A 24,326-nucleotide genomic window follows, 5' to 3' on the forward strand; every position below is an offset into this window, starting at 1 on the left:
CATCGCAAATTCCTGAGGTTTCTGGTAGGCAACAACCATTACCAGTATTCCGTACTCCCGTTTGGCCTGAAGTCTGCGCCACGGACGTTCTCCAAGTGCATGGCAGTGGTCGCGGCACACCTGCGGAAGACCAAGGTGTTTGTGTACCCTTACCTGGACGACTGGTTGATCAAAGCGTCCACTTATCAGGAAGCCCAGTGCCATTTCAACAGGACGGCGGCTTTGCTTCACCGTCTGGGGCTGCACATCAACATGACGAAGTCAGTGCCGATCCCTGTGCAGTGTCTCCAGTACTTGGGGGCGTCAGTCAATACCTTGACCGCAAGCGTGTGTCCTTCGGAGGAGAGACGCTTATCGATCCGTGGGAAGGCTCTGCATCTCATCTCAGCCCGCTCTCCTACGGTGAGGACGGTGTCTTCATTACTGGGGTCGATGGCTTCTTGCATCTTCCTCACCCCCAATGCACGTCTGCATATGAGGCCCCTGCAGGAATGTCTGGAGGATCAATGGGACCAGAGGAGGGGGCGTTGGGAGGACAAGATCCAGTTGTCTCAGCACGCTCGGCAGTCTCTGAAATGGTGGTGTTCCCCAGAGAATGTCTGCAAGGGGACCCCTTTTCACAAGGACATTCCGGCCCAGACCATAGTGACCGATGCGTCTCTCCAGGGCTGGGGAGCGCATTCGGGCCCTCTTCAGATTCAGGGGATATGGTCGCAGATGGAGACGACCTACCATATCAACTTTTTGGAACTCAGAGCAGTACACTTGGCCTTGAAGGCGTTCCATCCCTCCTTCAGGACGTCCTCCCTGCTGGTTCAGACGGACAATACTACGACCATGTATTACCTCAACAAGCAGGGGGGCTCCCGGTCACGCACCCTGTCTCGGGAGGCACAGGCGATCTGGAACTGGCTGGTGGCCAGGAATCTGACGATCACGGCGACCCACCTGCCGGGAGTGCAGAATGCCCAAGCAGACGCGCTCAGCAGACTCGTTCAAGAGAACCACGAGTGGGTGCTAAACGACAACGTGCTAAGAGACGTCTTCGCAGAATGGGGCACTCCGGATATAGATCTGTTCGCCACGGCAGAAAACAGCAAATGCCGCGACTTCGCGTCCAGGTACTACCAGCCAGGGACGCTGGGGAATGCACTATGGATCAGCTGGTCCAACAGCTTTCTCTACGCCTTTCCACCCATTCCCCTGATTCCGGCGGTGCTGATCAAGCTGTCGCAATCCAGAGCCAGAATGATCCTGATTGCTCCGGAGTGGCCGAGACAATGGTGGTTCACCGACCTTCTTCACCGGTCTGTTCTGCCACACCGGCGCCTGCCGTGCCAGCCGGACCTCCTCACGAAGTTCGGAGGGCAGATGGTTCACCCCAATCTCTCGTCCTTGAGTTTGGCAGCATGGCTCCTGAGCTAGTGCAGTATGGACACTTGAACTTGCCTCAGGACTGTATGGAGATCTTAAAAGAGGCTAAGAGACCGTCTACGAGGACCTCCTACGCCTATAAGTGGAAGAGATTCTGCTTATGGTGCAAGGCGAAGGACTTTGACCCTACATCCTGTAAAGAAGACGTTATTTTGCCTTATCTGCTGCAGTTAGCTCAGTCTGGGCTTAATTTCCAATCTATTAAGGTTCATCTCGCAGCTCTGACTGCGTATAGGAAGGGCCCTTCTCAAACCTCATTTTTTCAAATCCCTGTGATTAGGGATTTTTTGGAGGGTTTGCGTAAGGTGTTTCCCCCTGTTAGAAGGCCTTCTCCACCTTGGGAATTGAATGTGGTGTTATCTAGATTGATGAGGGAGCCTTTTGAACCTATCCATAAGGCTTCGCTGCAGCATTTGTCTTGGAAGGCAGCCTTCCTTGTAGCCATTACATCGGCCAGGAGGGTGAGTGAGATTCAGGCTCTGTGTTGCCAAGAGCCGTATACTGTTTTCCATGCTTCTAAAGTAGTGATGCGTACCCATCCTAAATTTTTGCCTAAGGTGATATCAGATTTCCATGTGAATCAGATGATAACTTTGCCTACGTTTTTTCAGCATCCTTCCTCTCCGGCGGAGAGGTCTCTGCATTCACTTGATGTGCGTAGGGTGTTGAAATTCTACCTGGATAAGACAAAAGATATCCGCAGGTCGGATCAACTGTTTGTTAATTATGGTTCGGTAAGAACTGGTTTAGCTACCTCAAAGCAGTCCATTTCCAGATGGATTGTTTCCTGTATTCAGCTTTGTTACCAAAAAGCTAATAAAACATTAGGGGGTAAGCCTACAGCACATTCGACTAGAGGAAAGGCGGCTACCACCGCTTTGCTTAGGAATGTTCCCATTGCTGACATTTGTAAGGCTGCCACCTGGAAGTCAGTCCATACGTTTACAAAGCATTACTGCCTGGACTCTGATGCTAGGGCAGATGCGCAGGTTGGACAGGCTTCGCTAAGGAATTTGTTTGCACAGTGATTTGTTGGTGGTTGGTCTTACTCCACCGCTTCTTGTTGGTTGGGATGGGCTTGCCATTCTATTCATAGATTATGACTATACACAGAGATCCCCTACTACAGAAGGAGTAGTTTCTTACCTGTAACTCCAGTTCTGTAGTAGGGGTATCTCTGTTATAGTCATAAGCGACCCTCCCTCCTCCCCGGTGGAGTAACCTGACGGTATCAGGCCTGTTGTTATACACCTTCAAAAAGAACTGAAAGTAACTTGTGTTGGCTGTGCATCCTGGGATACCGGGGGTCTCTGGAGAGTTTCTTAAAGGCACGGTATCCCTTTAGCAGACACATAATGACAGCCTATAGGGCTTGTCTGTCCACCCCTTCCTCTCTATTGTTTAAAGGGATTTTGGTGAAGGGAGTGTGTGATAATAAAGGAACATGTCAAAGGTGAATAAAAATGACATTTCAACTTTATTTTGGCTTTTGTGTTCACTTCAGAGGAAGTGCTGGCCAGTGCAGCCTTGTGGTGATTAGGCTGTATTATTTTGTCTGTCTCTTAAGTGTCTTTGCAGGTTTGCAAATGCGGGACAGCTTAAGAGATATTTTTGATTGCTCCGGGGTCCCCGCACATGGGCGGGGATTATTCATAGATTATGACTATAACAGAGATACCCCTACTACAGAACTGGAGTTACAGGTAAGAAACTACTCCTTCCCTTCCAAATAGCAACTCCATAGCCATGTACGAATTACCAAGTAGGTGGTAATGCATTTGCACAGGGGAAGGGGTCCCCAGGGGGCCCCTTCCCCTGTGCAAATGCATTCAAAATTATTTTTTAAGGACAGGCAGTGGTCCCAGGGGCATTTTGCGACCCCATTGGGAATCGCAAACAGTTGTACATGCCAAATAGCAAGTTGCAAAAGTGATGCAATTTGCGAGTCGCTATTTGGCAGGTCGTACATCTGGACCTAAATGATCATTTGTGCTGCACTTCTTTCTCCTGCTGCTTCAGAGTGCCCTGGTATTTTTTTCTTATGTGTAGTTGTGCTCTTCATAACCACTGCTTTGCGTTGCCTAAGCACATACCAGCCTTATTTAATGTTTTCTTGGACCCTTCAGAACCTAGAGTACTTAAATTTGCATCAGTACATGGCCATTTTCCACCAACACTTCCATGAGCAGTACTGAAATACTTCCAGACTGACCAGCCAGCACAAATATGTTGTTATTGCAAAGACTGATATAAATGTTTTTTGAATTCATGCATCTGGTAGTTAGTGCAAACGTTGCCCTGTATGACTGCATATGTCTACAATGGGGCTCCAGAAGAACATGATTTAATGGCATTTCCTCCAACACCTTTTGTCTATGTTCTCAAACTGTTAACATTTGTTTTCTTTTTCTCTGCTAGGCTGTACCAGAGGAGAGGGTGTACGCCCTGCGGGACAAGCAACAAGCACCAGATCGCCGCAGCATTATAGTGCAGGTGAGGTGAAGACCCATGCTCCGAGATCCTTCTGGCACACATGAGTGAACTAAAGTATGATTTTACTGCAAGTGTCCAAGGTGGGAATACTTTTTTACCCTGAGGGATAAATCTTCCAAGGTACAATCCTGCAAGATATGTGTACATTGATAGATAGTCCCACACCTAATAAAATAGAGCTATCTATTCTGAGCCAGTTAGAACTATGTAACTTTGGTGTAATACAAATGTTTAGTACTTAAGTATCTTGAGCTGAGTAATCCAAAGGCTGGTTGTGATGTTTGATTAACCTTTGTGATACGTTCAGTGTCATCCATGACTCGCTAAGTGAAACAATAGACTTGCATTTCAAATGCATGCTCTGTATTCTTCGGTGTTTTCCTCTCTTAGAAAGTGAGCTAGTGGATGACCTATTCATGCTATATGGAGCATTTTATGAGGTGGAATCATTTTGCACTGCCAGTTTATCCACAGTGTGTCCTAGTGCATCCTTCATTTGTTGGATTATATCTTTGCACACAGGTGCTTCTGCTGCATAAAATTCTTAGTGTGCGATAACATGGTTTCTTACAGTGAGAAGCTGTCTCCTGTGTCTTTATCACAGTGTTTTGCTTTGGTAACTTTCTGCATTTGCAATTCAAGGAAACTCTGGATCCATGGCACAGTCTGGACCCTTTCAGCACCACTGAAGATAAACCCTTCAAGAAAGGTAACAAAATAAGGATGAGCTGACCGCTATGGTTCTTAAAGTCTAGTCTTTCCTTACACTCCTGGTTATCCATCAATGTTATTAATCTCCCAGCAGTGGACTGTATTGTTTCTGTTGTTTGCCAAAACAAAATCCAAACAGTTTTTCACCCTCTTATCAATGCACTGTTTCACCACCGAGCAGGGCTTGTGCAAGCTGGCCTTCTCTAGCCATGGAATTTCTGAAATGGTTAAACGCTTCCGCCCTGTTGCAAAGCAGTTACCTTTTCCACTCCAGTATTCTCAAAAGGGACATAGCCATGCCATCACAGGTAGTGAAGTCTCCCAATCTCAGGTTCCTGCTGGTGCTGTGGACATGATATCCTTGTCTGACTCTGGCTTGTCCTCCACCTTCCTGACAAATACTTTCTATTCCAAGCCTTGTGTTTAAGATCATACAGTAGTGGACCTTTTGATTCCATAAAATTCAAACAAAGTGACAGTTTCTGATTATCATTATCCAGTTTCTTACTCATTTTCTGGCTGCGCAATCATTCCCAGGCAAGACTGGTGCTTCTCGTCGCAACTCGAAGCTTAAAGATCCATTTTACTATCAACAGTCATAAAAAGTCCTTTTCTTGCTCTGGCCACACGGGATTCCTCCATGCAAGTTCGAAAACCAGGTCATTTATTGTGTCGTAGGGGCTACATAATAGTACGGTCTCTGGTTCCCTAAAATGAGGGTGTCCTCTCCAGGAGCAGATTTACCGTCCCAGATGTCTGGTATTTATGGACTACACCTGAGATGCAGTATATAGCATGGCTAATGTTATTTTTCCTTCATCGCCCTTTGCTTTTATTTCCCAGTAATCTTCCACTACATATAAACAACCATTTTTGCTTTATTTCTTTTATGGTTTCAGGAAAGCACATTGTTTTGCCACGGAGTGTGCAAGACACTCCAGGAAATAAGAGAAAGAGGAGGGGGCCCAACAAAATACAGGATTTCATGGCATGGTTCAGTGCCACCGGTGAGTAACATGTCACACCTCTCCTGCACTGTGACTTAAACTGCTGTGTATTGATCTGCTCATAATCCATAAACAAAGTCAGAGTAATATCAAAACCCAGATTGAGGCATTTTGTGATGGTCTAACTCATACTAAGAGCTAAGTGATCTCCAAGCCCAAACTGAGAGTCAAAAAGTATCTTGAATCACCGGCTGAGACAAGGCAATCTAAGAGGCCAAAAGCTATCTCCTATACATGACTGGCGCACAAACACACTTAATTATCCTCGTCTAGGTTGAGCGGTCTAAAGGCATTCCTGATCCCAACTAAAAATCAATTCATAAAAATGTTTTATACTGAGGTAAACACTCAAAGCACCCTGATTTCTGGGCAGAGCATGTAGGACTAAAACGAGACCTAAAACGGAGACATACAAAAAAAACGTACCTTCTAATGAGAGACTGCTAGTCCCAGAAATCTGCTATACCTTATTCTTACACCAGCTGGTATCCCAAATCTGTCTTCTAGTGCAGAGTGAAAGATAAAGGCATTCTGCGAATTATAGTTTCACTCTACAGCCCTAGTTTTGTAAAAATCTATTTAAAGCAATTTCTGAATACAGACTGTAGAGACACCTCATCTATTGTTCCTTTCACAGTCTCCTTCTTAAACCTTCTGTAATATTTTTTGATGTACTGCTAATTTAAGTTGGGAATAGATGTTGGCCCGCCACATAAACTCATTAATTGCTGATTGGTCAAGAAAAGGAAATGCCCTGCCTTCCCCATTTCTCCTCTACTTGGCCATTATTGCAAAATAATAGTAACCATTTCATATTCCACCCAAGGGAGCCTTACACATCTACTTTACATCTCCTTCATCGGCTGCTGGAATTAGACCTGAGGGAGTGTCCTTGGTGTAATGTGTTGTTGTTAGGGCCACTGGGATCATGCACATAGGCGGCCTTGGCGTTTGTTTTATTAATTATGGATTTGCCACATAATTCATAATTTGCTGCATAATCTGCATACATTAACACAAATAATTTGTTTCTAGTACAAACTGGTAAAAAGTTACTAAAAACGAAGTGACACATGTTGTTGCTGTGTGGACGGCCCATTGCAAAGGTTAACTAGTCACCTTTGAGTTGGTTATTGCTAGATTTGATTGTTAAACTGGCACTAATGAAGTGCCACCTATGCCCACACAGTGTTAACAAGTGTAAAAGTGATAACATAATGAAGTATTACCATCACAAAATGTGCCACAATACACCGCATTATTCGCTTTTTCTTGCTGCATAATTTTGTCAACCCTGCTGCATAATTTGTCCCTCCACTACAGCATAATTCCAGTGGCCATGGTTTTAGTAGCATGTGTTTTGTAGCTCTTAAAGCTTGCAGTCTTGTTACTTTGACTCTATTACCCAGTTTAATGGTCTACAGTGTATCTACCTCTGAAGTATAAAAGCATGAGTTATCAATGCCAGGAATCAAATTTGTGAACTGCAGTTGGTTACTTGGCTGACTCATCTGAATTTTGTACCCAGTGGAGACCCATTCGCTTGACTGCAGCACAGACATAGACTACTGGAATGCAGAAATGGTGTAATGTAGAGATGCGCTGTTTGGTGTCAGTAGGTGGTTTGCTACTTTTAAGTTGGGTTAGGGTTCATTTCAGTAAAATAATTTCCACATTTGTGATTCCTCTTCTAACTCCAAAGTAGCTTTTCTGATTGGACATTGTATGGTATTTTTTCAGATCAATATGGATCCGAAATGCTAAAATCCAAGCGGAAAGGGCCCAGTTTTGCCGGTAAGAAAATAAAAGCTTGGGTTATACTTTTTGCATGGCCTCGGATGGTGCTAATATTCATCTTAACTCTTTGTTGTCTTCCAGCATCTTGGCTAGACAAAACACATTTTACATTCATATTGCTTTATATTTGCTGATTTTCCTCTGTGAATACTTTATACATGTATGGTTTGTGGGCATTCTTTTGCTTGGAGAAAGCAAGGTCATGCTTTCTTTACTGTCTGCACACAGCAGAGATATTTGTTGTTGATAGGTGGAACAGAATGCTCAACAAATAAAAGCTGCTGTACTTGTTTTGGGTGTGGCGAATTGGGCTTTGATAGCTGAGTTAATTTGAGCCTTATGAGTGACCTCTGTCATCTAGACCTCACCTACTTCGATCGCCATCATATAAAAGATTTCTCAGATACCTTAAACTTGCTCAGGGAACCATCTGCTGTGGAATATCTAATTTAACTACGTTTGTTACCTCAGTGTCATGTTTTGCTCTTCTTGCATGCTTTAGCCAGGGTAAAAGAATGCTCAAGCACCTTCGCATACTAGTTATGCAAACCTGTGCTTACACTTATTTGTGATTAGTATTCATAATATCCCCATTGTTGACGCTTTGAGCAGCATTAGCATTGGAAAATAGGTGCTAGTTCATTACATGGCCTATACTTAGTCTTGATGAGATTTATGGTACACAACCCTTTGAACTTGGGTCCTGCTCTGTCTCGGCTAGATATGGAAGTCCTATATTGGAAGCACTTAAAAGAACGGATGGCAGCACAGAAGCAGTTGCTACGGAGGATGGTAAGTACACCGCTTTATACTAGAGAGATTCTTTGATTCAAAGCCTCGAGCGCTTGTGTCTTCATGTGGGTAAAACAAATGGTGTGGAGGGTTGAGGTGGATATATGTGGGGTTATGAGTGTTCTGCCTTTATCTGATAGAAAATGAACAGTGGTTGATGTGCAGGAAATGTCTTTAACTTGCTGTAGCCTTGTTCTGTAGGGTTCCCGCTTTGCAAAGGAGGCAGAGGACTTTCAGAAGCAGCAAGAGGAGAATGCAGATGAGCTTCACCTGAATCATATCGAACATGACCGTACAGGGGATTACTTGGATCACGATGGCTTGGCAGGTATACTAAGGCCTTTTCATTTGTCTGCAAGTTACATGTAGTGGGAGCACAGAACACTCAGTCAATGGAATACAGTATTGGGATCGAAAGAAAGCCCAGTAAAACATCACAGGACGCTTACCACATCCATAACCTTCTAATATTTCCACGTCATGAAAACTGGCCTCAGGTATTTTTTTGTTTTTTGTCCTAAGCAGAATTTTTTTTTTTAAATGTTATTCTGAACCCTAGCCTATACTAGGCTACTCGGCCCCAATGAAACTGTCTGAGCTGGACTGTGGCGAAGTAACTTTTATTTCATTGCACTGTTTTTCAACATCTTTTGCTTTTCTTGCCATATCAGCTCTGGTGTCCTTCTTTCTTTGAGCAGTATGATTTTGTTTTTTGAAAATAAAATCTTTAAGTGGAAAAAGCTTGTTTCAAGGCAATGAGCTCTACCGGGTATTGTGCCCAGTTTATTGACAGTGTGTCCTGTGTGCTAGTAGTGGCAGATGGGTTTGAGGCATTAGCACTGTTTACTTATTTTTTGCCATTGTATGTCTTTCTTGATCATAAAGAATGAGATAGAGCACCTTCATCTTAAAAGATTAAGCCAGCCACAGTGAATGTACCTAATATGTATAAACAGAGGGAGGCCGCTGATGGTACTGTTTCTTTTCATGATGATGTAGGAAAGATTATGTGCATAACTTGCGGTTAATGTGATAACCTTCTTTAGCTGAATCGATAAAGAGCATTGGGAGAGAATGTAGAAAATATTATAATTCTTTCCAGTGGACACACAAAGTTGAAGTACATTATCCAGGTTTTTTTTTCCCAGAGCCAGTGTTTTTATCAGCTTCTCAGAGCTTCTTCAGTTATGGTGGACTTAGCAGCCTGGCAGACATACATAGAGTGGTCAGTAATGACTTCCTTCAGAGTCTGTTCCCCCGTGGCACTCTGTTGAGAGACCGTGTGCAACACCAGGCACCTCGATTGGAGTAAATGCACTCTTAGCAGTGACTTTGAGCCACAGTCTTTAATTCACTATGGACATTTCCACTGATAAAGGCACCTCCAGAAAATTAGTTGACGAAGCATGAAGTGTAGAGTTTGGTATTAAGAGATATCATTAAAAACAAATTCTAAGTAGCTGCTTGTTATGCGTAGGAAAGTGCTATCTTTGGGACATGCACACACTGTCATAAAATTATTTTTGTGGTGTCCACTCACTACTGCCAATTCAACATACTTCCCTTCTGATTAAGATCAATACCCCGTAGGTTCAAAAGCTTTCATGACAGCTACCTGTGTTGTCTGGAATTCCACAATAATCCTCGCATAGATTATTTGCTTGCCCAAAACATCATTGACTGCAGATACAGTTGCAGTCCCCACTGAATCTTGTGTTCTCTCAGAAATGCAGACAATTTTCAGTAGCTGTTCATAGGCAAGTTCTGTTTGTAGGGGATTCATAGCTATGATAAGGGAAGTTCTTTGCGTACTAGAAACCTAGTCTTTAGGGAAAATTATGCAGTGCCTTATATTAGAGAACTTTAAATCAGTTGAACAAGTTGCCCTGCTCTGCAGTTTCATGTTTTCAGTTTATCTCATTAACAAGTTTTGACTTTATGATAACCCTTAAACATTTCTGCAGGTCTACTGAAAACTAATGTAGGCCAACTAGGAGGACACCTTCATGCCATACTGTGCTGAGCAGTCCCTAACATGGCAGACAAATGCTCAAAACCTGATGATATGCGCCTTCTGTAGTTTAATCTAGAGCAGGAGGAGCTGGCAGCATACTCTTCCCTGGACGTTTATGGAATGCATATAAATTATGCAATGGTTCAAACCACCAAAGTACAACCCTTTTTCTTTTGTACTGTGTTTGAGTCAGGGGTGCTCTGCCTAGCTCTCAGTACCTTCTTTCCAATTAATCAAGGGATATTAGTGTTACTGCAGATGGACAATATCCCCAACAAATGCCCAATATACATGCATTGGCGATGCAGTGTTACCATTGGGGAAGAGAGCTCAGATGTCGGTCCTTTGTTCCAAATCACATCACTCTGCCGATTCAACATCAAGTAGAAAAATAGAGCAAACAGGCACTCTTTCTAAGCAGGTAGCTGTCAGTAGAGCATACATGTCCATCAAGACAACCTTCAAGATCCTTTGTCATACCTAGAAGGTAGTGGTTGCTCCTTATCTTTATTTGGCAAAAGCAAAACTTCTCTTACTCTTCTATCCGAGTAAGTCTTTGTGCAATTATTGTGTGCATTAAGTTGTCATTAAAGATATATTTTTCAAAATCCCTCCAATCCGTAATTTCGTGAATGGGTTGAAAAGAATGATTTTCCTCGGTAGGGCTCCAGTGCCATCTTGGGGCTCAATTTGATGAGCCCTATGCTCTTGTGACCCTTTCAGTTTAAATATCAATGCAACCGATGTTTTTGTCATGGAAAGTGGCTTTCTTCATTGAACTTCTTTTGACCAGAAGAGTGAGTGATATTGAGGAACATTCTACAGATAAATCATTTTTTGATAGATACTTCTAACTGCAGAAAAGTTGTGGTGTGTGGCTTCGTCTCCATCTTGCTCTGCCCCAGAAGTGAGGACTGGATCCCCATATAAGCGCCACCCAAGCACGCTATAAGACAAACAGTGGCAAACCCAATACACCCTTGGAGGCTTGGGAATTATAAGTAATAATAGGTAACTGTGCCTACAAGGGAATTTATTTAGAGTACTTAGTAAAACTAATTATGTAAGTTACTCTGTGGTTGAGTCCAGATTGGTGACTAACCTTTGAAAAATCGAAACATCAATTCACTCATTTACATATAATGAACAACTTGCCATCTGTGAAGACAGCGGAAGTCTAGAGGAGCAGTGTCCCGTATATGCCGCTCGACTGAAGCGAGTGTCATTTATAAGCGCAAATCCTGTGAGATTGCTCTTGTTAGGATTGAATAGCCAGCTTGGACATTCACCAAGCATAGTGAATAATTCACCGTTCCGGTGTCTGTGACCTGGAATTTTTTATAAATATAGTGAAGCGTCTGGTTCTTGACATATGCTTGACCAGCCCGATGGATCAATTATAACTCTTTTCACCGTCCTGAAGATGGTCTAACGGACTCACATGTCATCAAGACCGAAACGTCGATAAGCTCATCTATTTTCTTCAATGATTTAATCTGGCAGGAATTGTCTTCTGTTTTGTCAGATTCTATTTTGGTTTTCATAAGTTTCAAATAGATGGTAATACTAATGATTTGAAGGTTACAATTTTTTGTATATGATTTGTTTACCTCTTTCATTGTGTTTTTGTTATCACATTTTGTACCCCCTTCTTTGTTTACCCACATTAAATGAGCAAGAAATTCAGAAATCTACACCCGTGTTTAATGCAGTGCTGGCATTAAGAGTACACGGTGCTGGGAGTTTGTCATTATGAACTCCACAGCGCCATAATGGCTACACTGAAAACGGAGATGTTTGGTATCAAACTTCTCAGCACATTAAACCCACACTGATGCCAGTGTGGGATTGAATGAAAAATGCACACAGAGGGCATCTTAGAGATGCCCCCTGAAAACTAACCTACCACTAGTGTCTAGGCTGAGTGGCTGCTTTCAGCTGCCACCACCAGACATGTTTCTGGACCCCTGGGTCGAGAGCCTGCTGCTCTCTGGGGCCTGAAACAATGCACATCCTGGGACGAGGTGCCAAGCCTCCTCCCCAGGATGGGCAGGGTTCACGAAGGGGAAGCTTTAAATGCTTGCCGCCTTTGTGAGCTTCCCCAGGCTACTTGCTGGTCTCAGCAACTGGTCCCCACTGGTTCTGAACCCCACTTTGTGCAGGAGAACCGACGGGAAAAACAAGTGAGGAAGAGAGGTGTGCCCACCTCTGCCAACTCCACCCCTCAGATGGGGGAGGCGAGGTAAAGCAAAACTCTCATTCCACGCCATCTTGAAGATGGGGGGACTCAGCCAACCAAGGACCGGCCCATGCCCCCCTCCCACTGGATGGTGGCATAATAGGGGGTGTACCCACCCCAGGAAAGGGACCCATTATTCCCTACCTTTTACCCACCTGTAATGCCCCTAAATCTAATATTTAGGGGCACCCCTGAACCTTGCTTCGGTAGACAAGAAGAAGGCCCGAACAGCCGTGCAGCAGCTAACAAGAGTAAGATGCCCACTGACTTGGCCACAGCCCTACCGGTTTGTCTCCACCTCGAACCTGCTCCTACAAAATCCTGGTGTGTCCTGCAGCCTGCAACCTCGAAAACCCCTGAGGACCTACCTGCCTTCAGCCACAAAGACTTTGTGTCCCGTGAACACTGGATTGTTCATCTGGAACCTCTGGCCGGAAACCGCGAAGCCGCAGTACTCTGCACCTGCCGTCCACGGCCCCAGCTCGAGTGGCCAAACACCACGAGGAGGTCACCCTGGCTATCCTGACCTTGAGATCCGGCAACCTCTGACATGCCTCAAGCCTCCAGCCGACTCCTGCAGCCTAAATCCAGAAGGTCACCCCAACCGCGAATAGGAGCTGGTACGAAGATCTGACCCCAAAAGGCACCCCTGCACCTGACGCCCCACGGCCTTGGGTGCCCAAACCGACATTGCCTAAAAGTGGTGGTCGCACCCAGAAGACCTTCGTCGCCAAGCCTGCAGCGCCTTTGCAAACCTGAGGTTCCCCATTGAAAACAACAGGAAGCCCAACGTCGTGCCGCTGAGGGTACACCTTTGGTGCTACTTTGTTTCCCCATTTGCCCTGAGCTAAAGTCCAGGACCTTTGCTCCCACAACCAAGTGGCCTGCTAGTCAGCAGCCACCAACCGGAGGCCCCCTATTTCCCATTGGATAACATTGGGCCTCAGCACTCTGCACCCGGCCGCCCTAGTGCCGCTGATGGTGTAACTAGAGTGCATCCTTGAACCTGGGGGACCCCTGAGTCTACCCCAGAACCTCAACTCCCACTACCAAATACTTACCCCAAAACCGATAACACTATTTTCCTCCATAGGATAACATTCTCTGTTTTTCTGTGAAAAGTTTCTAAGTGTGGAGTTTGAAAACCTACAATTCTTTAAAATTGCACTAACTAACAAAAACGATTTTACTTACCTGTTTACAGGAAATGTCCCAGAATAGTATCCAGGTATACTACTCTGAATAAGAAAAGTAATCTCAAAAGTAACTTACCTGTAATTTTACTGAAAAACCCATTCAAGTCTATGTACTGTATTTACAAAGTATTGCATTTCTCTGAAACCATACTGCAAGTCAAAACAAAGTGCATATACAATTACAATCCAAACTGTATTACAACTGTATATTTACTGCAAAGTACCTATCACTTACCTGTGCCAGGCTTGCTTGGTTCTAGAAAATAAAATAACTAAAAGAATATTTTTATACAAAAACAATTGGTCTGAAGTTCAGTCTTTGAGTGTGTGAATTCATTTGCTGACTGAGTGTGTACAACAAAATGCTTAACACTGTCCTCTGATACTGCCTTACTGCTGGACCACACTACCACAAATAGAGAGTGAGGTGCTATCTAACTTTACCTCTGCCTACCTTTGGGGTTCCACTGGACTTTGTGCACACTAAACCTCACTTTGGTATAGTATATACAGAGTCAGCTTCCTACACATTGTGCTAGGGAGCATGTCCAATCCTAAAACTACAGGATTTAAGCAACCAGATCTCTGTGATGGATCCCCTAAAGATATGTCGCTTCCTGGGTTAAGGCCATGATTCTGTCATGCGAGCAGTGTGACCTTGTGCACCTGAAGGCAATTCGGGACCTCAAAGCCCCATTCCTGCTCGAAGTAAAGAGCGTGGATCCGTTTTCAGAGCTGCTCCTGTGACCATCTTTGTCACGGTCTGTAGGAAGCTGGATTTCTGTTGCAGTAAACACACACACTCTCTATCTCTATCTTCCCCTCCCCCAGGCCTGTGTTCCTCTCCATAACTGTACCTTGTGTCCCCAGTTGGCACCTCTCTGGCCACATGTCAGTCCCTTGTAAAAGGTACCAAGGGCACAGTGGCAGGGAAGGCCTCTAAGGGCTGCAGCACTTATTGTGCCACCCTTAGAGGCCCTGTACCTTTACACACACACACTGCCATTGTAGGCTGCGTGTTTTGTTGAAGAATAAAGTGAAAAGTCGACATGGCACACATCCCTGTGGCCATGCCTATAACCCACTGCCCTGGCATAGGTCAGCCACCCCTCTAGCTGGGTGCACTACACCAAAGGTGAGGGTACAGGTGCATGAGCCCTGCACCACTACAGTGTCTAAACCAATTCTTAGACATTGTAAGTGCAGTAATGCCATTGAGTATATGGTGCTGGGGGTTTGTCATTAGGAACTCCACAGCACCATACTGGCTTTACTGAAAACTTGGAAGTTTGGTATCAAATTTCTCAGCACATTAAATCCGCACTGATGCCAGTGTAGGATTTTATGAAAAATACAATCAGAGGGCATCTTAGAGATGCCCCGTGAAAAATGACCAGTCTCCGGTGGGTCCCCTGACTGGTACACACCAGCCTGCCACCACGAGACATGTGTCTGAACCCCTGGGGTGAGAGCCTTCGTTCCCTGAGCCCAGAAACAAAGACTTTCCTGGGAGGAGGTGTTCACACCTCCACCAGGCCAGAAAGAGCCATCTGTGGCAGGGGAGCTTCAAAGGCCTTGCAACCTTGGTAATGCGACCCCCAGCCTCTCCTGCTATCAGGAGCAGGCCTCCTTCCTGCCTCCCCTTCTTTTCGGCAGGAAGACAGGTGGTAAAAATTAGCCAGCCCAGAAGGTGTGCCCACCTCTGCCAACCCCACCCCTAAGGTGGGGAAGCCGATGTGAAGCCCACCCTTCAGGCACTCACCAATCGGGATTAGGGAATGTGCACCCCCCCCCCCCCCCCTCCCCCCCCAACACATGGAGTGGCATACAAAGGGTTTAGTCACCCTAAGGTCAGTAGCCCATTGGCTATTGACTTCGAGACCCCTAAAACACCCGTTAAATACAGTATTTAGAGGGCAGCCGTGAACCAAGAAGGAGGTTCCTGCAACCTACGAAAGAAGACGCACAGCAGAGGAGAGTGCAGAGAGCTGACTTGTCCCCAGCCCTACCGGCCCATCTGCAGTTTTCAGAGATCCTGCGCCAAAAGTCGTCTTGTCCTGCAGCCAGCGACCTCCAGAACCCCTGGGAGGACTGACTGCCTACAACAAAGACCGGATCTCCTGTGAACAGCAGCTCTGTTCAAAAGAATCTCCTAAGCAAGACTCGGAGCCTGCTGAGGACAAAGAAACCCTACTCCTGGAACTACCAATTCACCCGTCGCCTACGGCCCAAGTTTGAGCAGCCCTCCGGGTCCAGCGAGGTCCCCCAGCACTCCAGAGTCCGAGTCCACTGTGGGTTGAGCCCTCCAGGACTCCCCAACATCACCTGCAGCCTCTGAAGGGAGACCTCCCCCTCCCTAACCGCGGGTGGCCTGGTAAGGTGAAATCCGACCTCAAAAGTCATCCCTAAGCCCTCCAACTTACCTGCCCAGCTGTTAGTTCCTCTCGGAGGTCTTCCTGGACCTAGCCGCCAGCTATAAACCAAAACTGAAAATCCCGATTGAAACCAACAGGGTACGGGACACCAAAACAGCATTCTGCACCCATCCGCCGCTGCGGGTGCACTTTTTGTGCTAAACAGGATCCCCCTTTGCCCTGAGCCTAACACCAGGAGCTTTGCTCCCACAACTCAGTGGCCTGCTCGTAAGCAGCCACCAACCGAAGGCCCATATCCCCCATTGGATAACATTGGACTTCCGCTCTCTGCACCTGGCCGCCCTAGTGCCGCTGAGGGTGTAACAAGAGAGCATCCTTGACCCTGGGGGAACCCTTGTTCTAACCCCAGAAGAACAACCCCGAAGTCGGATTACTTACCTGGTAACCGTTAACTTCATTTCTCTCAATAGGACCCTATTGACTGTTTTTCTCAGAAAAAATGTTCTAAGTGTGGAGTTGATTTGTATGGAAACCTGACCAATAACACTTGTGCAAAACTGATTTTACTTACCTTTTCTCTTGGAAATGTCCCAGTGTGATATCTAGGCATATCACACTGAGTAGAAAAAGTAATCTGTACATTCATTTCAACACCTTGACTTACCTGTATTTCAAACAACTGCATTTGAACTTGCATTCACCTGTTAACACTGCATAATATATTACAAAGCATTTATTTCACTTACTTGTGCCAGCCTTGGCTTGGTTCTAGAAATAAAATAACTTAACTATTTTTATACAAACAAAATTGGTCTGATTTCAGTCTTTGACTTTGTGACATCATTTGCTGATTGTGTACAACACATGCGTAACACTACCCTCTAGTAAAGCCTTACTGTTCGACCACACTACCACAAATAGAGAGTAAGGTGTTTACTTTTATCTCTGCCTACCTTTGGAGTTCCACTGGACTCTGTGCACACTATATCTCACTTTGGTATAGTATATACAGAGCCAGCTTCCTACGTTGGTGGATCAGCGGTGGGATATACAACTTTGAATGTGTTGGACTAACTTGGTTACCACCTGATCACACAACATTACTCTTAAATTGTCTTTAGAATTCAGATTTTTTTTGAATTGACAAACTTTTTCTAAATTACTTAAAGTCTTGTTAGCCCCTTGGTTAAGGTCCCTTTAGAATTTAGAAAAATAAAAGCTCACTTTAGTTAGGGGTAAGAGGGATTAGAACTTTTTGTTACAATGTCTCTTAACAAGAACCCAGCTGTTAGTGAAGATAACCACTGTGGCATAGAGGACCAGGCGGAGGAGCTCGATCTCACGCCTTACCTCCACTTATCTTTCAAGGAGTTAAGGTCCCTATGCAAAATTAAATATATAACCATGGGGTCCCACCCCACCAAACAAAAGCTCCAGGAGCTGTCGGCTGGGTATGCTAAGGACCAGCCCTCTGAGAATGGTGAAGACCTCTCAGATGTGGAAGAAGATGGAGGAGATGAGGATACCTTCCACCCCCCACCCACCCCCACTTCAAAGGGAGAGAATGGCCCCAATGGCCCGAATCCAATAATAAGCCTCTCAATACCTAGAGTGCACACAGGTGGACCAGGTGCTACTGAGGACAGTCTCAATGAGGAGGACATCCTGCTAGCCAGGTTGACCAAAAGATTAGACCAAGAGACCAGACTCCTGGCTCTAGAAAAAGAAAGAGCAGAGATGGACCTAGGACCCATCAATGGTGGCAGCAATTAAAAAAAATGTCAAGAAAGAAGGATCCTATGATCCGAAAGGGATTGTCCATAATTTTAAGGATGGTGATGATATCCCCAAGTGGTTCACCGCCTTTGAGAGGGCTTGTGAAGCCAAAAATGTTAATAAAACTCACTGGGGGGCACTCCTATTGGAACTGTTCACTGGTAAGTGCAGAGACAGACTTCTGACCCTTAGTGGGGCAGGAGCAGAGTCCCATGAACTCATGAGGGGCACCCTGATTGAGGGCTTTGGACTCACTACTGAGGAGTATAGAATTAGATTCAGGGCGGCTCAGAAAACCCAAAGTCAGCCCTGGGTGAAATTTGTAGACTACTCATTGAAAACACTAGGTGGCTGGTTGACTTGAAGTAGAGTGCAAGATTATGATGGTGTTTATAATTTGTTTATGAAAGAACACATATTAAGTAATTACATTGATGAAAAGTTGCATCAGTATCTGGTAGACTTGGGTCCAATTTCTACCCAAGAAATGGGAAAGAAGGCAGACTACTGGGTCAAGACATGGGTGACTAGGACATTGACTGGGGGGGGGGTGACCAAAAGAAAGGGGTTACAAAACCTCCCCAGAGGAAAGACAGTGAGCCTCTTAAAGATGCAAGTAAGGAGTCCCAGATAGCACCCCGAAAACATATTCAGGAGGGTGGGTCCAAAGACACCTCACAAACTAAAACTGGGTACAAAGGTAAGAGTTGGGATTCCAATAAGGTATGGTGTCACAACTGTCAAAAGTCCAGACAGCATGCAAGGGACCCTAGCTGTCCTAAAAATACAGCCCCTATTATAGCTCTAGGGGTTGCCAGTGTAGCTGTGGAGGGTGGTTCCTCAGATGAGGAAGTCCTCCTAGCCTTCAACTGGAAGATGGGCCCAAAAGGTGAGTTGCAGACTCCAGAGGGGAGTAGACACTTCCACCACCTATTGTTGAATGGAATCCCAGCCACTGCCCTGAGAGATACCTGTGCCAGTCACACTGTGGTGCATGACAGGTTGGTACTCTCAAACCAGTATGTCCCAGGGAAAACAAAAAGAGTAAGGGCTCTATCCTAGGGGATGTCATTGTTAGGCCTGTGGCTGTAGTGCTCCTATAAATGTCTGGGTCCCTTAGTTGGAGAAAGGTGGTAGTCAGTAAATCCCTCCCCCTTGATTGTTTCCTTGGGAATGACCACCCAGAGGTTGGTTTGAGCTAAAGACAGGTACTGGTCCAGTGCCAGACCTCATCCAAGGAACCTGGGGGGGCTGAACCTGCAGTTAGTGCAGCTAAGCCCCAAAAGAAAAAATAGAGACAGTGTAGGAAAGGTGGACAACTGTTAGCCACAGTTCCAGTGGACCAGGGTGATTCTATCCCAGTAAGGGAGAACTCCAAAATTGGCACTGGTGAAGTCCCTCTAGCCATCAAAAAGACCTGACTAGTCAGGCAACTGTCCAGCCTGAGTTGGTGGCTCCTCAGCTGGCAGAACAGAGGGTAGAAGAAGGGCGTTCACTACCTAGTGTAGTGACCTCTACCCTAAAACAGCAGACAGGCCACCAGAACCCAAAGAAGCCTGTAAGGTAGCCACTTCACCTACCAGCGAAGAGCTGAAGGTGTTGTTCTGGGCACTGACAGCTGTCAGTAGCCTCTGCTGGGTGTTAACCTTCATGGCAGCACTGTCCTTGGCATGGTGGCCTAGCCCCCTGCCAAATAGCAAGTTAGGCCCCCTGACCCTATTGGTCATGTTGGGGTTACTCAAGCTGTGGGTAACCCCTGTGGGTAAGCTGGGTTTTGCCCTAGCTAAGTTAGAATTTGCAAAGGTGGGCACCTCTGAACCCAAACTAAAAAGATGGGGTAAAGGCACTAAAGAGCTGGTAAAGGAGCATTGGGAATTAGGTCCTGAAACTGTTGAGGTAGGTCAGCTCCCCAAAGGTACTGACCTGGACAGAAGGATGTAAGGCAGAGTAGGCCCTGCAACTTTCAAACCACTTCCTCACCTGAAAGACTCCCCGGTTTTACTGAGTCTCCTGGCCTTTGGGCTGGAGGGGGCTTGTGTAGGAAGCTGGGTTTCTGTTATAGTAACACCAGGGGGAAAAACGCACACACACGCACCCACCCACAACACACCACACACACCCCACACCTCAAATACACTTTGACTTGATTTGCCCTGCGTCCCTGCCAATCAGGTTCCCAGGGCCTGTGTTCGTCACCTAAACTGTACCTTGTACCCCCAATGGGCGCCTCTTGCCACATGTCAGTCACTTGTAATGGGTACCAAGGGCATGGGGGCAAGGCCTCTAAGGGCTGCAGAACTTATTGTGCCACCCTTAGAGGTCCTGCACCTTTACACACACACTGCCATTGCAGGCTGTGTGTGTTGGTGCAAAACAAAGTGAAGAGTCGACATGGCACACATTCCTGTGTGCCATGCCTACAACCCACTGTCCTGGTATACGTCAGCCACCCTTCAAGCTGGGTGCACTATACCAGTGGTGAGGGTACAGGTGCATTAGCCCTGTGCCCCTACAGTGTCTAAACCAATTCTTAGACATAGTAAGTGCAGTAATGCCATTAAGTGTATATGGTGCTGGGAGTTTGTCATTACGAACTCCACAGCACCATAATGTTTTTACTGAAAAAGGGGAAGTTTGGTATCACACTTCTCAGCACATTAAATCCACACTGATGCCAGTGTGGAATTTAATGAAAAATGCACTCAGAGGGCATCTTGGAGATGTCCCCTGAAAAACGACCAGCCTCTGGTGGGTTCCCTGACTGGTACATACCAGCCTGCTACCAAGAGACATGTATGTTCTGTACCACTGGGGTGGAAGCCTTCACTCCCTGAGCCCAGAAACAAAGCCTTTCCTGGGAGGAGGTTTTCACACCTCCCCAGGACAGGAAGAGCCATCTGTGGCAGGGGAGCTTCAAAGGCCGGCAGCTTTTGTAATGCAACCCCCAGCCTCTCCTGCTATCAGGAGCAGGCACCCTTTCTGTCTCCCGTCCTTTTCGGTGGAAAGACCAGCGGGAAAAATTAGCTAGCCCAGAAGGTGTGCCCACCTCTGCCAACCCCACCCCTCAGGTGGGGGAGGCAGGGTGAAGCCCACTCTTTAGTGCCCGCCATCTTGCAGATGGCAGGCACTCCCCAATCAGGATTAGGGATTGTGCTCACTACCCCATGTGGGGTGAGCACACCAAGGGTTTAGTTACCATAAGGTCAGTAGCACATTGGCTACTGACCTCGAGACCCCTAAAACACTCCCTAAAAACAGTATTTAGGGGGCAGTCCTAAATCAAGAAGGAGATTCCCACAACCTACGAAGAAGAACAAAAGAAGACTCCCAGCAGAGGAGACTGCAGAGAACAACTGACTTGGCCCCAACCCTACCGGCCCGTCTGCAGTTTTCAGAGATCCTGCACCAAAAGTCACCTTGTCCTGCAGCCAGCAACCTCCAGAACCCCTGGGAGGACTGACTGCCTTCAACAAAGACCGGATCTTCTTTTAACAGCAGCTCTGTTCAAAAGAATCTCCAAAGCAAGACTCTGAGCTTGCTGAGGACAAAGAAGCCCGACGCCTGGAACTACAAGTTCACCCGTAGCCTACGGCCCGAGCTCAAGTGTCCCACCGGTCCCAGCGAGGTCACCCAGCACTCCAGAGTCCGAGTCCACAGTGAGTTGACCCCTCCAGGACTCCCCGACATCGCCTGCAGCCTCTGCACGGAGACACCCTCAATCGCGAGTCGTCCGGTAAGGTGAAATCCGACCTCAAAAGACACCCCTGCAACCAGCGGACCTGCGCCCCGGAGAAAAGAGGTGCATCTACGTCCCCGAGCCCACTAGCTTACCTGCCCAACTGTTGGTTCCTCCCGGATGTCTTCCTGGACTGAGCCTGCAGCTAAAAACCAAAAATGAAAATCCCCATTTAAACCAACCGGGCACCCGACGCCAAAACAGCACTCTGCACCCAGCCACAGCTGCGGGTGCACTATTTATGCTAAACAGGATTCTCCCTTTGCCCTGAGCCTAACACCAGGAGCTTTGCTCCCACAACCCAGTGGTCTGCTTGTAAGCAGCCACCAACCGAAGGCCCCTGTCCCCCATTGGATAAAATTGGCCCTCAGCACTCTGTACCCGGCCTCCCTAGTGCCCTGAGGGTATAACAAGAGTGCATCCTTGACCCCGGGGGAACCCTTGTTCTAACTCCAGAAGCACAACCCCGAAGTCAGATTACTTACCTGATAACCGTTAACTTCATTTCTCTCCATAGGACCCTATTGACTGTTTTTCTCTGAAAAATGTTGTGTGGAGTTGATTTGTATGGAAACCTGAAAAATAACAATTTTGCAAAACTGATTTTACTTACCTTTTGTCTAGGAAATGTCCCAGTGTGATATCTAGGCATATCACACTGGATAGAAAAAGTAATCTAAAAAGTAACTAAAAAGTAATCTGTACAGTAATTTCAATACCTTGACATACCTGTATTTCAAACAACTGCATTTGAACTTGCATTCACCTGTAAACACTGCATAATATATTGCAAAGCATTTATTTCACTTACCTGTACCAGACTTGGCTTGGTTCTAGAAATAAAATAACTTAACAATATTTGCATACAAACATAATTGGTCTGAGTTCAGTCTATGAATGTGTGACATCATTTTCTGATTGAGTGTGTACAACAAATGCTTAACACTACCCTCTGATAAAGCCTTTACTGTTCGACAACACTACCACAAAAAGAGAGTAAGGTGTATCTACTTTTACCTCTGCCTACCTTTGAGGTTCCACGGGACTCTGTGCACACTATACCTCACTTTGTTATAGTATATACAGAGCCAGCTTCCTACACAATCTGCAGGTAAGAGGAAGTCCAAAAAACAAACCTAAGAAGACCAAGCAACCACTCTCCCTCTAAGAAGTGGCGAGGACATAAAAGTTCTCCCAATGGTGTTCCAGGTCTCCCTCAAAGGGGCTGATGCCACAGCTATATGTGTTGCTGTCTGAGTCTTCGCAAATTGAGGCTTTAAAGGAAGCATGTCGTGCATCTTTGGCAGTCTGCCCGCTGCCTCTGGCACACCTTCGAGCCCCACGAATCCGCGAAAGCCTCCAGTCGGGTTTTTCCTGGCAGATCTGCCCTTGTTGCCATTTGTACCTCCTGAATAGATTGTGTTCAGCTCTGGATTCAATCCCACATTCGACACCACTGCTTTGTCGATGCTGGCCCAGACAACTGGAGGAGGACCTGGATCCTATTGTCCTGTCCGTCTTTGAACCAAATCCATTTTGAACAAAGTTGCGTCCTGGAACAGTCCAGAACTAACAAGTTCCTTTTCACTCTAACGCCGAAAAAACTGCACCTTTGACTACTACACTCCAAGAACTGCCATTCCTTTCTGAAGCACTGCCTTTTCCACCTACCTCGGTGTGGCTTTTCAAAGAGCTCTTGTTCTTTTTGCAGCAGGAACTTCATGCTCTTTTGTTGATAGGAGCCATAGCAAGAGTTACAGCCTCAGAAATTGGAATTAGATGTTACTCTTGTTATTTCCTAGTTCCGAAAAAATGCAGACACATTTGTCTGATGTTAGATCTCTGACTGCTCAATTTCTTCCTGCAGAAAGACTAGTTCGGGATACTCATTCTGACCCAGGCTCTATCTTTCCTGTATCCAGAAGACCGGATGGACCTTCACGAAGCTTATTTCCATCTCTGTCTTGCAGGCCCACAGGCTCTTCCTGCGGTGCATATGGGGTCACGTGCATTTTCAGTTTCTTGTGCTCCCTTTCGGTTCACCAGTGCCTGTCACGATTCATTAAGGTGATGGGAGTTGTCACAGCATATCGTCAAAGCTCAAGTGTAGCAGTTTTCCCCTCCTTTGACAACTGGCTGTTGAAGGTGGGCTTGCCACAGTCAGTTGTAAACCCCCTCCAGATGAAGGCGAACCTCCTGACATCGTTGTGGTTCACTGTCAACATGCTGAAGTTACACCTGATCCCTTTACAGAAGCTCCTTTATATCTGAGTCATGCTGGATACAGTGCATTAACGGTCCTTCCCTCTGGATGAGAATGTCTTGGATATCTGGGCTATGATCCAGATGTTTCAGCTCAGTCCTAGGTGTCTCAGTGAGAGTGGCTGAGGCTTCTGGACTGCTGCCCTCCATCCTGTTTTTCAACCATGTCAGGTGCCACATGGGGGCTCTGCAGTGGAATCTGAAGTCTTAGTGAGACAAGCACCAAGAGACCTTGTCAGATTCCATCAAGGTTTCGGAGGAGGCTGTAAAAGATCCGAAGTGATGGCTACTCGACCACAATTGGAACTCTCCCTACTCCATCCAAAGCTAACGGTGGTGACAAATGCATAACTGCTGAGAGGGGGTGTCATATGGGAGAGGTGGAAATCAGAGTCTACTTCAGGTCCTCACAGACAACACCACTGCCATGTTGTACTGCAAAAAGCATGCAACAAGTAAGGCAGGGTGGGATCCTGGGCCCTACTCCAGGAGGC

General features: G+C 46.2%; 1 protein-coding gene across 1 annotated transcript in view; it reads left to right on the forward strand.

The window, feature by feature from the left end:
* The window catches only part of NCAPH2 (non-SMC condensin II complex subunit H2), a 326,298-nt gene that overhangs the window by 194,579 nt on the left and 107,393 nt on the right, over positions 1 to 24,326 (forward strand). The window contains exons 11-16 of the mRNA XM_085653753.1: positions 3,853 to 3,927; positions 4,570 to 4,636; positions 5,538 to 5,645; positions 7,386 to 7,439; positions 8,164 to 8,234; positions 8,436 to 8,562. Coding sequence (XP_085509879.1) covers positions 3,853 to 3,927; positions 4,570 to 4,636; positions 5,538 to 5,645; positions 7,386 to 7,439; positions 8,164 to 8,234; positions 8,436 to 8,562 — 502 coding nt within the window. The remainder of the gene's footprint in view (positions 1 to 3,852; positions 3,928 to 4,569; positions 4,637 to 5,537; positions 5,646 to 7,385; positions 7,440 to 8,163; positions 8,235 to 8,435; positions 8,563 to 24,326) is intronic.

Source organism: Triturus cristatus, chromosome 4_1, assembly GCF_964204655.1.
Source record: "Triturus cristatus chromosome 4_1, aTriCri1.1, whole genome shotgun sequence".
NCBI lineage: Eukaryota > Metazoa > Chordata > Amphibia > Caudata > Salamandridae > Triturus > Triturus cristatus.